Raw genomic sequence first — 18555 nt, forward strand, 5'->3', positions numbered from 1 at the left:
GTTTAGTTGATCATTACAGTATAATTCTTTATAGAGTAAGAAAGAAACAGTATAATTAGGTAGCCCATTTTCCCATAGAGAGTTCAGCAATGCTGAATGAAGAAAGAAATGTGAATACAATAGAGCCTCGTCTTGTTCTCATGGTTTGGAGGGGTGGATGGAAGTGTCATTGGTACTGTTCAGAGCAGGTGAAGATGAAGTCAAAGTAGAGGACACATAATAATGTAAAACATGCAACAATATTTGGTTACCATGTGGTGGAAGTTGCCTTAGAAAGGCATAATCTGTAGTTTAATCCTTCAGCCACTACAAAGCTTAACTGCTGGCAAACCAGTGTTCATTTGATGAGCATCGTACAGTTACTTAAATAGGTCCATGCCAAACTGGCAAAAAATATATATATGAGGAAGATAAAAAAAAAGAACATAGCATCTCAATAACAGGTAATAACTAAAAGTTGGGGAAGTGACGAAAGGATGGAGACAGAAACAGTGGGGTATATGGGCATTTGAGTATAGGTGCATGAAAGTGAATAATAGTAAAAGTAAAGGAAAGCGATATGCCACCTAAAAGATTAAATTCAAGCCAACCAAGGTGCTAGGTCTGACATTTTTTGCTTTAATTACATGGTTCCTTTTTTCCACATGTTTGCTGATGTTAGTCATTTGGAAAGAGAGTTACCAAATGAAATAAGCAGCATAATATGTGGAACATTTATTGAACTGCAGAAGTGAGTGTTTTAAAAGATCTGAAATGCTAGGAAGCAGGCCCTCAAGGATAGAAGTATATGTTACAACATCGAAGCAACCACTACTTACCTGTGCCACTGTGTGCCTGAAAGAACAAACATGTACAGCCTTCTCATTTGGTAATGTTTCTGGCAGAGCTACATGTTCATATCACGCAGCAGTGTGACCAACACATCAGTTTTTCTGACTTTCAAAAAAAATCTAACCAGTGTATCTCAGTTGTGTAGTTCACAAGCCACTTCTTAAGCTTCACTGTTTGTCTTTTCCCGGTTAGGGGTCACCTTAGCGGAACTCCAGTCCGCTAATGATTGGCAGTAGATTTTTATGGTGCTGAGTTTCCAGCCCAATGCCCAACCTTCAGCGAAGGCACGCCTATTTATGCATGTCTTTCAGAGGCCACTCGACCACGGGCAGGACATGGAGACTCCATACAGAAGGCACTCCAGCCAAAAATCGAACAGGAGAACCTCTTGCTGTGAAGCACCAATGCTACCGCTGTACCACCGCGGCTTCTTAAGCTTCACTAAGCTAAGAAAAGTAAAATTTATAATGGAACAGAAATTATAAACCCACTAAGAATAGATGAGAAATCAATTTGACACCAATAAATGTGATTACCTTTGGTCACTCTAGGTGATAATAAAGCAGGTTGGTAAACAAAGAAGCTTTTTATAATTCCATGATAATTACAGTATTGATCTATATGAGGCTGATGGCATAAGTGCAAAACTAATGTGTGCTTCATATGTAAGTTGTTGTAATGCTCCAAGCTTGTTTGCAGCAGATTCTAGAAATGTAGAGTGCTGACTGTGAAGATGAGAGGTTTCAGATTTTCATTCAAAAACATTTTGGTGCTACCATATATACAAGGTCTGCAAGGAGCCATTGCATAGATATGTGTAAGGAGTCCCATAGTGGAAAAATTTAACAGAGCACTGGGAGTGTAGACAAGGAAAGCAGTTCTCTTTACCTGCTGGTATCGTGTATGGTTCTTTTCAGGTTTATTTAAGCTGGTAATAGCATTCCATGTCAGCTGTTTTCCTTCATAGTCACCGTGTTCTTGTCTTCGTGATGCTCTTGGTTAACAATGATTTTTATGACAGGGAAAGGTGGCTGCAGCTGCACTGACACAGAAGACAATGTTGGGAAAGGGGCTACATTCTGCAGGAGGGTAAACAAGCAAATTTAATATAGAAGTAAATCTGTTTTTACAAAGATTATGACATTTGTCAATTGGAATACTCTTATATAGCAATTACTGTTATGTTATTTTATACGGTCAGTGACAAGCATATTCTTTTCTGTTGAATTGTGTAGACTCATAATCAATTCCTTTTATATCAGTTAAGTGACATAGTGGAAATATTTGTGCACTCGATTACTTAGTAAGCAAAGATCCAACTGTTAGAGATGCTGAATGGGTTGTGCAACTACAGAGTGGGAAGTAGGAGACTCTAGCATCGCAGCCCACTTATTACGCTTGCAATTATACATACCACGGAGATTATCATTGCCAGACTGTCTGACCTTTGGCACTCCCATGTGACACTTTAGCTTCTGTGTTTGCCCTCACACATTATAGCCACTGTCTACAGGCAAGTTTGACATGTAAGCCCATTCTGTTTCATACATCCATGACTGTCTCTCTTCCATATTCAAGCTTTCTGACACTCATGCCTCTGCAGTATGACACGCTGTCATATAGTGGTTCTGTTTTTACTGTTCCTGATTACACAAAATCCCAAGGTCTACTGGGGAAACACATTTTGTATAAAATAATAATGCTTCTTTCCTTTATGTCAATTTATTTTCTTCTAGGAGATGTGAAAAAAACAATCACAATTACAATTTTGGATGACAAGGAGCCTGAGGACAATGAAAGTATTGTGATCAGCTTGACCAACACAGAAGGCGGGAGTCGTATTTTGCCAAGCTCAGACAGAGTCACATTGGTCATTCTAGCTAATGACAATGTTGCAGGAGTCATTAGTTTCCAGATGGCATCACAATCTGTAACTGGTCGTGAAGGTGGGTGTTTCTACATACTCACGTCAGTGTTGCTGCTGACCATCAGTTCATGTAATACTTTTTTCTCATAGTAGCAGTGATAGCCTGGACAAAGTAATACATATAAGCATGAATTACAGCTTACTGCTGAATTTATGACCTGAAGCAGTAATATAGCTTGGAATAGCTTGAGATGGAATGAATCGAGATGGCAACCATTTAGCGGTTGAGCATAAATTTGTGCGTAGTATCATTCTAATTACATACATATGACTTTCTGCTGCTTGTGGAAAAATGTTTTGTTTAGTTCATAAGCAGTGTTAAGTACAGGTGCTTATTGTAAACATTGCAAAGACTACAGAAAATATTCACACGCAGGATGGGCTGTGACGATGACTCTGTGAAAGCACACTGTATCACAGTAAGAACATATGTAATGGATTGTATGATTATTTTTATCAGACCAACATATGAATGGCAAGATCTTTATCTTAAGAAACACCCTGGAAATAGTTTCTGAATTTGTCAACTAGCAGCATGTTTACAATATTTCGAGCATTGTTTTACTTTTGTATTTTGCATTTTACAGATGTTTTGCTTTATAAAGAAAAAAATAAAGTACTTAACTTGAAATGAAAATAAATATTTATGGAACATTTTCTAAGCAAACAAGGAGCCTATAGAGTGTGTATGCAGTAATAGAAGGAGTCGAATGCCATTTATCTGAATGTTCCTTTTTGAGATTTCAGGATAGTGCCAGTTCCAGAAACATTAAATCTTTATAGTTTACTACATCAATAAAATTAAAAGGTTATGTGTATGTGCAAATATGCATGTTTACATGCATGTATTTCTCTTGTTATATAGCTGGATAATATGTGTGTATGCATGCATGTATATTTACAGATCTGTGTGTACATTTCAATATTTTGTATACATAGATATTGCATGTATATGTGGCTGTGACTACTTGTGTGTGTGTATATATGTGTGTGTGTGTGTGTGTGTGTGTGTGTGTGTGTGTGTGCGTATATATATATATATATATATATATATATATATATATATATATATATTATTTTTTAGGTATACTCCACTGACTGTCATAGATGTAAGCAGCTTTTTTATGGAAATCATGTAGCATATTAGATTTTTAAAGAGATAGTTATCTGCTCTGGGCTGTTACTACAGCTTTGGAATCTAAATTCACTTTGCAATGATGCAATGTTTGCTTTCATATGGTATACACATTTCCTTAGTAGAAAAATTTAAAATGTCAACCTGCAGAAAGCACAGGCAATATGATTAAAGACACTCTGGTAGTTATTAATTGCATTTTCAATATCTGATGTATTTTCAAAACAGTAATATAGTTTAAGATAGCTGTACTACACATGAAATTTTTGAAAGCAAGCAAAGATGTAAATTCTTCAGCATACATGCATACTGACAGGGCATATATTTAGCTTTACTATGCATGGAAGAGTAGAAGTCACCAGCTTCTGTCATCATCTTCAGAAGATCTGATTTTTGTGTGTGTGTGTGTGTGTGTGTGTGTGTGTGTGTGTGTGTGTGTGTGTGTGTGTGTGTGTGTGTGTGTGTGTGTGGACACAAGTGAAGCACCAGTTGTGTGCACGGGGTCTGTATATGTTGTTTGTACCTGTAATGATTTATCTAAGTCGGATACTTTGTTGGGTTACATTGTATTATATTTATTTAATGACAGAAGTATGCATTTAACCCATTTAGACTGCCATTAAGTGCATGAATCTACATTAGTCTTGCAAGACCCCACTATAATTTTTCAGCATTAGTATTTCATATTCTATCATCTGTGGATCCTGATCGACTCTACTTACCAGAAGCACTTGAGAGAATATGGGACTGGCAGCTATTTTTCCCTGTTGATTTACAAACTGAATAACTGCTTTTATTTGCAAGTGGAAAGCCAGCTACTAGAAATAAATCCAGTAATGTTATGACTGTGTATAGCCTGGACCTTCTTGAGGGAAGCTTGTAGGACAGTAGTCAAATTAGGTTATACTCCATAAGTTTAATATATCCTTCTAAAATGGTTTGGTAATCAAGGTAAAAGAAGATGACTTTTGGTATAATATTATGGCACATTGTGTAGACGTGAAAATAGTGCATATTATTTCTTATGTTTTTCTGTCTGTTTCATATGTCAGTGTCTGTAACAACAATGTAAATACCCCACTACATATTTTACAGTCTTGCCATCAAGGCTAGCATAACATATTCTATTGATCAGGGTATTTTTTACATTGAATTGGCAGGTTCTATATATTACAGGCCATCCAAGTATGAGAGTTTTCTCTTTTGCTGTCTTCTCTTTTCTTAGATGGTCAGCCACAGATTAAACAAATATACACTGAATATAACCAGACAATTTGTAATTTGGAGCTTTATCACAGATAACATAAGACTATGAATGGTGGTATGAGGTAATTTCATAGGTTCGTAGATTAGTACTTGGCTAGCTGCCCTTGCAGGCCATTTTAAGTCTAGCCAGATTTCCTGTTTGGTGCTTGGAATTACCCAGTTCATGTAGTGTTTACATTAACCTTACCAATTAGTGGACTATATTTACATTATCTCTAGTGGTAATAACTGGAATCATGCCATAGAGATTTAGAAAAGTCCCAAACTGTGGGTTAAAAATTTTGGCGCTGCCTCTGTCCATGAATAGTAAAGGGAGAGCCCTGGGGTAAACTTCCTATTACCAATCCACAGATCCAAGCTGCACCTAATTTGGTCAAGAATGAGCTTTGTTTTATGTGGATGGGAAATCTGTTCCCAAGCAATTGTATTCTCCGTGAGGTTTATCTGCCCCTCCAAACTGTTCTGTTGATGTTGCAGAAGAGGTTAGATCCATGGACCGAGTATCTCTGATGCCTTTTGACTTGCTGATCTGTAGCAGGTCAGTTAGTGTTTGGTCAGAGGATGCCTTGTGTGCCAGATGCAGATCACCTCTTAGCAGTCTGTGAGAGACTGAGTATAGTGACAGGGCTTGAGGTGACCCATGCAGGGCAACTTGTTTAAGCCTAGTATCCTTTTTTATGTGGTATCTCTGAGGGCATTCCAGCTGCTATATGTGTCTGTACAGATACGTGCCAAAAGGGGTATCATACTCAATGATTGGCATTATGAAGGCTGAGAAAAGGGGAACAATGACATCCTTGGACCTAGAAGAAATCCCTTTGTTATTGAGCCTCACAGATGACATATGTTGATCGAAAAGTAGGTCACTGTACACATAAGTTCCTAGATCTCAAACAACTGGGTCAATTCTCAGGAGTATATTATCATTTTGGAAGTTTCCCCAGGCAGATGACTTCCCAAAGTATATGATAATACAATTTTGGGGGGTTTAGCTATGTTTGATGATTCTGGCACCAGCTATTTGTTTGGACAAACCTTTTTGCAAGATGGCTAAGTCTTTTGGGGATTTGATAACTGCATCAAGCTTGCAGTCCTTTGCAAAGTTGATCAGCCAGAGCTCCATAATATTGTTTTTAACTTCCAAAAAGTAGTTGCCAAACAGGTGAGGTCCCAGCACCAAGCTCTGCAGGACTCCACTGGTGACTGGTCTTTTAGTGGAAATAGCTTCCCCTATTTTGATCAACTGCATTCTATCTGTGAGCCAGTTGGTGATCCATTGGGTACTGTAGGGGCTTATTCCTAGTTTATTAAGCTTTTCTACTATGATGGCATCAGGGATTGTGTGAAAAGCCTTAACCAGGTCTAGGTAGGTGGTGTGTACCATTTTACCTTTGTCTCTTGTTTTGGTGACCTTTTCATAAAAGTCCAGTTGGCTGAGTAAGCATGACCTGACTTTGACAAATCCAAACTGAGAGGAGTCCAGTGTTTGGAGGTTCTCTATATCCTTGTTAATTCTATGATAATCTTTCCATGAAGTTTGTCAAACGTATGGCTCTATAATTTCCAGGGTCCATGGAGGGTCTTTCTTTTTACAGGGGAATAACTGTTTCACACCTCACTGAGGAATCTTTTGTATGCATTGTTTAGTCTTCCTGTTTACCTTGCTTTCTCATTTAATATGTCACCAAATGTTCTACGGCCTGAGCTAGCTCCCAGGATTTTGTTACTAGCATTACAGGTAACCATTGATTCTGCCATGGGTCTACTTTCCAATAAAATTAATAAGGAGTTAGTACCAAGACTGAAGCAATAAGGTTATTCTGTATCAATTATAGTTTAAAAACCAATCGGTAAAAACAAAATAAAAACTCCAGCAAAGCTAGAACTTCCACTGAGTGACCTCCCAAACCTCTTGTATCAGAGGCTCATGGGCTATATGCAAATGATCCTTATGAACATCAGGTGTTTCAGCTAATTGACGATTCTGAATGCCCATTACTTGTTTATTCATTTTACTGGACAATTTCAAGCCAATAAAGCCAATCCTATGAGCCTCGGATACAAGAGGTTTGGGAGGTCACTCAGTGGAAGTTCTAGCTTTGCTGGAGTTTTCATTTTGTTTTTACTGATTGGTTTTTCAATGACCTTCTCACTCATTGTTTTAGTTTATCAATTATAGTTTGGGAAAAAGCCCATATTGTTATGGAGTGGGTCTTGTGATAGAGATTCTGAGGTGGCGAAGGAACTGTGTCTACATGTTCTAATGAGGTTTTGAAATATAACAATTCTTATAGTTAGTTAAGCATTAATTACAGAAAAGTACTGTAAATGCCAAGAATGATAGTGATAAAGACTTCTGAATACTTTGGTACTAGCTAACTGTACAAGTCAGCCTAAAAAAATTCAGAAATTAAGCATCATTTTAAGGAAGACATGTAAGTATAACCTATCAGACATGTCAATAAATATACACCTTGCAAAGGACATTACATCAAACTAATTTCTCTAAGCTATGAAAACAAATGTCTATATGTGTGTGAGTGTGTCCACGTATATATGTGTGTGTGTGTGTGTGTGTGTGTGTGTGTGTGTGTGTGTGTGTGTGTGTGTGTGTGTGTGTGTGTGTGTGTGTGTATGTGTGTGTGTCTGTGGTACATTGCATGTATAGCAGGAAGAGTCACAAAATACCTTGTAGGCAATGCTCTTAGTTTGAGGAAATTAGTTATAATTATTTGCTTTTCACTATTCTACAATTAAATGCTATGAGTGCAAAAAATAAACTATCAAAGCATGCATATGTAAATCTCACTCTTGGGCAAACATGTTAAAAAAATGTATGACGAAACATTTCATAAATATGATTTCTGGTACATCTTCTTCTGGAAAATTTTAAGTAATGGCCAGTTTTTTTAAATGAAATCATGCAATGCAACTTTTATCAAACCACAACCACAAATCCAACACATTTGTTTCAAGTTCGTCTATTTTGTTTAATTAAATAACAGATTTTGCTTTGGATGGTGACTTTAGAGATTATTTTGTTTACAAGTCAAGATCAGAAGTATCAAAGGAACTTAGAATCTAAAACAGAAGTAAATCCAACCAGTCAACCATGGCAGTTGCTATATAACATAGATTTTATTCAAGGAAGGAAAATAAAACCATAAATGCAAGGCTAAAATACAGATTAGTGCTGTCACACCTTTCTAAACAGGTTCTTTCTTAAGCAAAAATAAATGGCTTCAAAATTCAGAAATTAGGAGTGTCTGGGTGTGATCTTGTCAGATTCTGGTATATGTTGGTCCTGTAAAAGTGATTATATTATTCTATGAACTTATCTCTGATTCAGTGTGGCTAAACATCATCTCTTGGAGTGTCTTTGTAGAAACATAGTTGCAAAGATTGCAGACCTCAGTGTTGGATGTTTTTATCTGTGTTCATTTTGTAATGGATATATGGTAAGTAAGCTAGTATTAACACAATTGCTGATATCAGCTATACCACAGACATGTTTAGCCTAAATTTTGTACCATAGCTCTGTTTTGTACCACATCATAGGAGCACTTGATCAATTTGTAATGAAATCTGCATTATCTATCATACCATAAGCATTCATTGTTTCTTCCCTGCTCACAGGCTGGAGATAAACAAGGACCATCTGTTTCTGCTGCTGTCAGCATGCATTATGTGGAAAAACAAATTAAGACTTTAATGAAGAGTAATGAATAAAAATGTCTAAAACAGGGCAGTGCAAATAATGCATCATATTTGCATAGTCTGCAGAAAGGCTAGTGCATGAACTTTTCAGTTTTAAATAAGTACAGCCCCACACATACCAACCAGAATGAATACCTTGACTTGTTGCTTTTGTGGTAACCATGTACATTTTCTGAGTATCCACTAGAAAACTGTGTTGACAGTGTGAAACTTAACTGATCCATCTTGTCCACTGATTCTGCCTTGTAGCCCTTCAATAAGATAAGATCAGCCTTTGTTTTGGTAGCTATGTTTATTCCAAAAATAACAGAAGTCTAACTAATACCTTTTAGAGATAAAACATTTAAAGCATGTCAGATTAAATACTCTGTACTCAAAATGGAAAACACTGGCTTATTAAAAGTGAAGTCTTCTTACTTTTTATATATTTACCAAAGATGTTGGTTGCCTAATGCACACGATGCCAGAGTGTGACAGAGAGAGAGAGAGAGAGCAGTTAAGCTACATTATGTGAGTTTTAATAGGTTATGTTAAAGGCAGACTAGCCCATGTGCTGCAATAGTTTGTAAGTGACATAGTTCATGGTATTAATATTTTCTTAACAAACACAGAGAATGAGAACCAAGTTGTGATGGAACAATATATACATAAGGAGTGAGAGAAACCTTCCACGTGTGCTGACTGTATATACATAAGTATATTGTGATATGGTACTTATAGGACTTATAGGGCAGTTTAAGTATAAGGAGCTAGAAAAATATTTGTACATGTGCTGGGTATATATCCATAAGTATATTGTGATATGGTACTTGCAGGGCAGTTAATATATATATCCATGTGTTCTAGTAATTCTATGTTATGTTTGATTTTACTGTGTAGCTTTTCTCCCTGGGCCTCTGCTGAAAATGGGTCATGTGACCCAGTCAGACTATCCCAATAAACAAAGGTAAAATAAATAAATAAATAAATAAATTATAGGGGAGTCTATACCAATAAGTATAAGGAGCTAGAGAAACCTGTCACATGTGCCAGCTGTATATGTGTTAGAATATCATGATTATAGTACTTATAGGGCAGTTTATAGCAATAGGTATAAGGAGATAGAGAAACCTGTCACATGTGCCAGCTGTATATGTGTTAGAATATCATGATTATAGTACTTATAGGGCAGTTTATAGCAATAGGTATAAGGAGATAGAGAAACCTGTCACATGTGCCAGCTGTATATGTGTTAGAATATCATGATTATAGTACTTATAGGGCAGTTTATAGCAATAGGTATAAGGAGATAGAGAAGCCTATCACGTGTTGTCTGTATATCTGTTAGAATACTATGATTATGGTACTTACAGGGCAGTTTATAGCTGTAAGTATAAGGAGATAGAGCAACCTTCCACATGTACTGGCTGTATACCCGATAGAATACTGTGGTTATGGTATTTATAGGACAGTTTATAGCTATAAGTATAAGGAGATAGAGAAATATTTCCACATGCGCTGGCTGTATATCTGTTAGAATACTGTGATTATGATACTTATAGGGCAGTTTATAGCTATAAGTATAAAGAGCTAGAGAAACATTTCTACATGTGCTGACTGTATATATATGTTAGAATACTGTGATTGTGGTACTTATAGGGGAGTTTATAGCTGTAAATATAAGTAGCCAGAGAAACATTCCACATGTGCTGGCTATAATTTAGAATGCCGTGATTATGGTATTTATGCAAAATGTCCAAGAAACTAAACTACTAGGAGAAATTGACAACAAACTCACCCTAGACCTCCATGTCCAAGAAAACATAAAGAAAACACACAAAAAACTAGGACTTCTCTATAGAAATAGGCAATACCTGACTGCCACTACAAAGTCAACCCTAGCAAAAACCTTCCTACTGCCCTCACTACTCTGTGGCTTTTGCTTACTTACCCACCTACAAAACTCAAGCATAACAAAGCTCAAACAATGCTATAAAAAATAGCCCGGTTTGCTACCCATTCTAAACACCAAACACACCACTGTAAACCTTTACAAGAACTTAAATGTCTCGAATTACCAAATCATCTCAAATACACTCAACTAACCATTACACAGAACCTAATCTACAAACCCATTGCCTGTCCTTTCCTACAAAATCTTATAGAACAATATAAGTCAAGTAGACCACTTAGACCAGATGACAAAAACCTACTCAAAACCATCAAACCTTCAAAAAAGCTGGGCAAAGCATTATACTCATAGCCAGTCTCTAAGCAGTGGCACTGTCTCCCTCCCAACATCAGGTTAATTCATACTGTACCTCTATTTAAAGCCACCTAAAGGAACACCTGTACAACTCCTGGCAGTGCCAATGTATACCCCCAGACTAAATTCTGTCACAGCCTCTATATCACAATACAAATCCTATACTCTGTTATCCACATCTAAAACATCAGATTTCCTCTTGTTAAGTTAGGCTGTGGATACATCCATACCATATATGGTACTACAACTATTAGTCTTGTAAAATTAATTATGTCAAATGTTAATGTTCTGTAACATATCAAGAAAGCTGCAAAATAACTGTATATATTGTATCTCTGTTATAAACTGAATGATGGAATTATGTACAAGTTTTTAAAAAAAATTTATATATTGTATCTCTGTTATAAATTGAGTGATGGAATTATGTACAAGTTTACTAACCCACTTTGTAATGTATATCCTTGTGTTCTAGTAATTATATTTTATGTAACCCAGTTGGACTATCCCAGTAAACAAAGGTAAAATAAATAAATAAATAACGTATAGAATGGTTTATATCTCTAAGTATAAGGAGCTAAAAAACCTTCCACGTGTGCTGGCTGTATATCCATTAGAATACCATCATTATGGCACTTATAGGGCAGTTAATGTATATACGTGTTCTAGTAATTATATCTTATGTTTGATTTTACTGTGGAGCTTTTCTCCCTGGGCCTCCACTTAAAATGGGTCATGCAACCCAGTCAGACTATCCCGGTAAACAAAAGTAAAATAAATAAATAAATAAACAAACAAATTATAGGGAAGTTTATACCCATAAGTATAAGGAACTAGAGAAACCTATTACATGTGCTAGCTGTATATCTGTTAGAATACTGTGATTATAGTACTTATAGGGCAGTTTATAGCTAGAAGTATAAGGAGCGACAGAAACTTTACACATGTGCTGGTTGTATATCTGTTTGAATACAGTGATTATAGTACTTATACGGCAGTTTATAGCCATAGGTATAAGGAGCTAGAGATACATGTGCTAGCTGTATATCCATTAGAATATAGTGATTATGGTACTTATAGGGCAGTTTATAGCTATAGGTATAAGGAGCTAGAGAAACATTTCCACATGTGCTGGTTGTATATCCATAAGTATATCGTGATATGGTACTTATAGGGCAGTTTATAGGTATAAGTATAAGGAGTGACAGAAACATTCCACATGTGCTGGTTGTATATCCATAAGTATATCATGATATGGTACTTATAGGGCAGTTTATAGGTATAAGTATAAGGAGCAACAGAAACATTTCCACATGTGCTGGTTGTATATCCATGAGTATATCATGATATGGTACTTATTGGGCAGTTTATAGATATAAGTATAAAGAGCGACAGAAACATTCCACATGTGCTGGTTGTATATCTGTTAGAATACTGTGATTATGGTACTTACAGGGCAGTTTATAGCTTTGAGTATACATACTTGGAAACAGAGGGAGCATAGAAAACAAATGCAAAAGCAACACTAAGAGATCATGGAAAATATGCTCACAGATACACAGGTGTGATTGCCTGTGAAAAGAGAAAGAGAAAGGTAATGTATCATGAAGAAACATTTGGAGTTGTCATCCTATTAGCATAAATACTTAGAAAAGGCTGTCTAGAGCCAGAATTAGCTTAAAGAAATTGAAATTAAATATGAAATAATAATAATAATAATAATAATAATAATAATAATAATAATAATAATAAATGTTTTCTTTGATTACTACATGAAATAAAATTTGGAGCATCATGTTTTCTAAATCAGCATAATGTAGAATATGCCACTGTCTGTTTCGGTCTAGCACAAATTAATGATGATGCATTTTAATGAAAAAAAATATAGCAGAGAAAGAGAAAAAAAATGAAATGGGAACAAATAAGATATAAAAGAAGCTGTAACACAAACAACTCTCTATATAAAGCATTAACTATTTAGAAATGATAATGAGGTGAAATGGTTCAGTTTGGTCTCAGGTTATCCAAGGTGGTTTGTTTGTTTCTTAAGACATGTTCTCTGGCCTAGATTCCAAAGGACTTGCTATCAGCAGGCTGAGACCAAGTGTTTTGGAATCTAGTCCTTGCAGTAAACCTTCTTTATAGATAGGCCTTAGATGGAAGTAAGTCACTTAAACCGAGAGCAGGTCATTCAAAATTACAGCACACTTGACTAAAAGCCACTCTTTTGGAATTTGGCCCACTAAAAGCAAGTTCTTATTATTCGATTACCTAATCTCAGTGATCTGGATAAATTTGTTTCTCAAAGTTATACAGTTTGTAAATGGAGGCAAAGGAATTTAATTTAGTACTTCAGGATGATGCATGTTAGAACCTTGTATCCTCAGTCCTTTGCTAAACTCTCAGACCTGGTTTATGCTCATCATATATGCTGTTTACATTTTAAAAGTAGATTAGAAAATAGCAGGTACTTTCATAACAAAGTGCATGAACACATCAAATAAAAAGTAGGGCCTGGCAAAAATAAGGGTAGAAATGAGCAGTAATAGATTATCAAAAGACAGTTCAGTGAAACATGATTCACCAAACTTTATTCAACTAAAAAGTTTTCATAGTCGTCTGGATACTTCCAATACAATGTAGGCCTCTATACTTTTTCAACTAAATACAACCTACTCCTAAGATTATAGCAAATTTATTTATTACAGTATTGATTCAGCTGCTAATCACTGAATGCCTCAGTTCCAACTTTCTCTTTAGCCCAAAATGTAACCTTCGAATGGGGGTGTTTCTTGTTCTCTGGACACAGAGTTATGGATTCCCACATATAAATGATAGCAGTGAGAAAGCGGAATACCAGGCAGCTGCAAATGCTTAGCCTTGTGTATTGTGCATGAAATTCCATGCCTAGACATGCTTTGTAATTGCTGTCAGTTGAATGGTGTAATCTTATGTATATGTCCTTCAGGCCCCTACTTGCGTTGTCTCCTTTCCCTTTTGAGTATTGCAGCTTTCTGCCAAATGGACTGATGGGAGTAGAACTCCATATGTCCAGTGTTTCAGACTGGAAAACTACTCCACTGAATGTGTGTTATGTCAGTATGCCTGGCTGAGCATGGGTAGCCCAGGTTTGTGCTTTAGCAGTGGTAACTGTTAGTCAGCCTGGCACCTTGTCTTCATGCCACTGTACTGGCTTAACTGCAAAGTATCTGTTTGGACATATGGAGGCATTTTCATAGTTTTACTTTACTCCACAAAAATAGTAACACATGGCACAGTAACAGAATATGACCATGATACCTATCACCTGTCTGACCTAATCTGTTCATTTCTTTACTTTTCTTCTACCTAATCTTTCATCATTACTCTAACATTTTGCATGCATTTTGAGACATTTACATAAGAGTAGTCATTCAACTTATACTTCACAGTGAGGTACAGCATTTATTTCTGGGACGGAAGGTTGGAATGGGACAGTCATATAAAGTTTACCAGCATTATACTGTAAAATAGCTAGTTGTTTCAGGCTAAACATTATTGCCCTTCTTGTATCTGCATTCTATGAACTACTTCAGGCCTGGGTTACTTTTGTAGAGGCTAGTTTTGACAGAATTATGACTTTTCTTTTCAAAGACAAGTAGAATACACTGAATCACCTAGAAAATCCTTAAATTAGCTTGGGATTTTGTAACATCCTGCTACCCTAAGTTCTAAAGTATTGTAAATAAAATTGTAGATATGTGAAGCTCTATATTTCAGGAAGGCCTTCTACATTTCTTTGGGGAGCTCCTGGCATTAACTCATTCTACTAACTGCCAGACTAGCTTGAAAAGTCAGGAGGAGCACACTCAGCTCTTCCACAGTAATAGCAGTGAAACCGAGAAATATCTCTCCAGACACATCAGTCAGCAATTTTATGTAGTCCTGTCATACTGTGGCCTTTGAAAGTATAAATTATTGATTTACACTACGGATGTTTTTATTATCCTTGACTCAGTGTAACCAAATGAGACAGCAAAGGCACTCAGAAAAGAAATTGGAATTGGATATTGGTAGAACCTTTATTTAAGAAGGTAGAACTGGCCAAGGGGAGGCACAGTAAAGCATCCATGAAACCCTGACTTTCTAAACATCAGGGCAACTAGTGAAGTGGAATCTAATAATAAGAACCAGTACAAGTGATGGAATATGGTTAGTTCATAGGTTAGTACTAAGCTAAATGCCCTTGCGAGCCATTTTAAGCCTAGCCAATTGTCCCTTGTGACACTCAAACCCTGCACCTTGTGTTTGCAAGGCAAACACCTTAACCATTAGGCCACCCTCCCAACCCCTAATGTAGGAGAAACACCCATTATTATATGAAAAAGATACATTACTAGAAAACTGAAACAAAACAAATTAATAGCAAACTGGAAGATACTGCATAACGGAGTTCACTGTCTGGTGGTAATTTTAACTGAACTAGTGTCGGTGATGGAAACACTATGCATTAATGCAGTGGCAGAATCAAAAACAGAGTACAAAGAGAACCATTACTTGGATGCAAACATAGTGTGATACAAATTTTGTTGGATAAGTAATATAGGTCAGGTTGTTTATATTAGTGAAGAGATCACAGCAGCAAAACATATATAAACATAGAGGAATGGGACAGTGTAGGAAGGGCAGTCTACATGGGAGATGCATGAAGAACTTCTGAAGGATAGGAAAAGACAAAATAAGGATCAAAGTTATCCTTATAAAGAACAGAGGAAAGGAATATATTGTCTATATACTGTAAACAGCAAAGAGAAAGCAATGTATTGTTACTGTAAGACTTTAATATGTCAGATGTTAAGTGGAAAGTGCAGCCATTATGAAGTCTTACACATGGGCCTTAGACAATATTGAAGCTAAAACTCCAGACAGAGCAATCCTGGACTTAATATCCTCAAGTGGAACGCATATTAGAATTTCACATATGGTATTAATGAGTTGTTTAGGAGAGAGTGGTTTCTAAATTGTGCAGTTTATCATCAGACAAAGACATATTTAAGCCAGTCAAAGTTGAGATCTGTGGACTTTGCCTCATATATTGCCCTGTCTGTCTAAAAAAAGTTGATTTTCTGGTTAATCACTCATCATTACAGTCAGTCAGTAATACCAGACAGCAAAGTTTCATGGTTATTATTCTAAAAATGCACATTTTTGCAAACCTGTTTTTCCAGTAGATTTTTAAGTGAATTGGAGTAATATTTAAAAATTGTCCTTGAATCTAGGCTATTATCCCTTTATTATTTTTGGCTTTGTCCATGACCCTTTAACAAAGAACTTGACAGCAAAATCAGAAAGGTAGGCTTTGTAAAATGGGTGGGGAAAAGTGCTTCAGAAAGCTCCAGTAGTCATAAATCAGGGTGAAAAAGAAATGAGGATGCATTATTAAGAAGATTATAACAGAAACAAAAATCATCTGCATGAGACTAAAAATTAAAGGGAAAGAACAGCAGAGAACATTATGGTTCTTCAACAATTAATTTGGAGATGTGGACAAAACATGCAGCATTTAGAAAGTGTAAGAAAATATAGAGAAAAGGACATGTGAGTGTACAAATTAAGACAGGAAGAGAGAGATAGGTTGTGTAGATGAACAAAGACCTAAGCAGAAGACATGGTAGACAATGCCATCGGGAAGGAAGATAAACGTCTCATGCACAAAGAAATAAAGACCACAGTTTAACTTATCACTGATCATTGAATCTTGGACAAGGCTTTTATTTGCCATATATAGGTGTTATTGGAGCTTATGGCTAAGACTTTAATTCCTACTGAAGACAAGTCAGTCAAGGGCCTTTCTTGATACAAAAGGGTATGTGAAACTAGTATGTATATGTGTTCTTTATGTGAAGGTGGTTCAAACCCAGATATCAAAGTACTTGGAAGGAAAGTGTTGTTCAACTTGATTTATATGGAGCTTCTAGAAACTTAAAACTTTATAGGATGTAATGAAGCAAAGATGCTGAAAATGGCAGTGGTGACTGTGGGGAAAATGGGTGAAAATAGTACAATGTATTAATGTGGTACTCCTGTAGATGAAAACATTAGTGAGATTTCCTGAGAAATGGTTGGCCTATATGTTACATACCACTTTCATACTGTCCATTCTTCATGCAATCCATGGCAGAAGAGAAAACTTATTTGCTACTCTCAAGTTAAATCTAGATAATTAGATGGTCAGCCTCAAATTTTCCCAGAGTCTAGCTTATATTGCACTACTTGAGGATGAAGAGAACTTCTAAAATGTTGAATATTTTTGCTAGAATTGTAATGGTCTAAGGACTGATGAGCTACTACTTTCCATATGAACCGAAGTGGGAGACTGGAGTTACATGGCTTTGTTGTGCTGCCCTCTGCTGGAGGACAAAGTGCTGAGGTTTCTTCAAGTACTGCAAATCTGATATCCTTGACACTCAGGTTGCTTATAAAAATGCGGCACTACCTGGGGAAAGGGAAGACAGCAATATTAGAAGCTAAGAGGCAGACATTCCAGTGTATTTCACAAGTGTAGCTTCTGTGATACTGGGAAGTGTAGGGGCTATAAGTAATGTTATTCATGTCCCCTCTTCCTCTAGTGTGAACTGTAAATTAGTCACTGGGGTAGGAGTTATTAATTAGGGGTTGTTAACTATGAGAAGATAAGGGTAAAATGAGCAGGGTGACCAATTTTAAAAGGTCATTAGAAGTAAGACGACAGGTTTGTATTTAAAGGATAAATATGTGAATATGTTATGTAAAGCTGAAAATGTTTCACTGTAAACTGTCATTTAGTGCACCACCTGGACAGGATGCCTCACTCTTGATCAATATAGAAGGGTTGTATGTATATGTGGTTAGATGTCTCACTTAGTTTCATATTTTAAATGGATCACTTATCCATTATTACTAACTTTATTTTCATTCTGCTAAGAATGTTCTTGAACTTGTAATTAGGCTTTCAAATGCTTAGCTTTAGAGTTTATAAAATTGTAGCATTTATACCCTTTTAGTCCAGTATGAAGAGGCATCTAGGGCTTGTAAGAACTAGACTCACAACTGACATATTGAAATCACATTAATAAAGTGTTAATATTGTTTTTCTATTGATGTCCACACTTGTGGGTTACATTATTTAAACATATACACCACTGCTTGTGATAAAACTTTTTAAAGGTCTACTTTAAATAATAGGCTCTGCACAGTCTTATAGGTTAAATCTGGCAACTGATCCATTATACGCCTCTTTTACAAACTTCCTTTTCTGTCCTATTTCTTTTATAATAATAATAAAGTAGTTTATGTGTAGGAACAAAGAGTCAAAGCAAATGGATTTGGAATTGAGTCTACTGTAACTCAGCATAGTGTATTACCCCAACCCCAGACTGCTACTATCATGAAAAGTCATTTATCAGAGGAAAGCTAGCA

At 36.2% G+C, this 18555-nt stretch overlaps 1 protein-coding gene across 1 annotated transcript in view; it reads left to right on the forward strand.

The window, feature by feature from the left end:
- ADGRV1 (adhesion G protein-coupled receptor V1) overlaps positions 1 to 18555 on the forward strand; it is a 3979741-nt gene that overhangs the window by 943475 nt on the left and 3017711 nt on the right. The window contains exon 34 of the mRNA XM_044064182.1: positions 2568 to 2777. Coding sequence (XP_043920117.1) covers positions 2568 to 2777 — 210 coding nt within the window. The remainder of the gene's footprint in view (positions 1 to 2567; positions 2778 to 18555) is intronic.

The sequence above is a fragment of the Protopterus annectens genome, chromosome 2.part2 (genome assembly GCF_019279795.1).
Source record: "Protopterus annectens isolate FY-2018-M chromosome 2.part2, PAN1.0, whole genome shotgun sequence".
NCBI classification, from domain to species: domain Eukaryota; kingdom Metazoa; phylum Chordata; order Ceratodontiformes; family Protopteridae; genus Protopterus; species Protopterus annectens.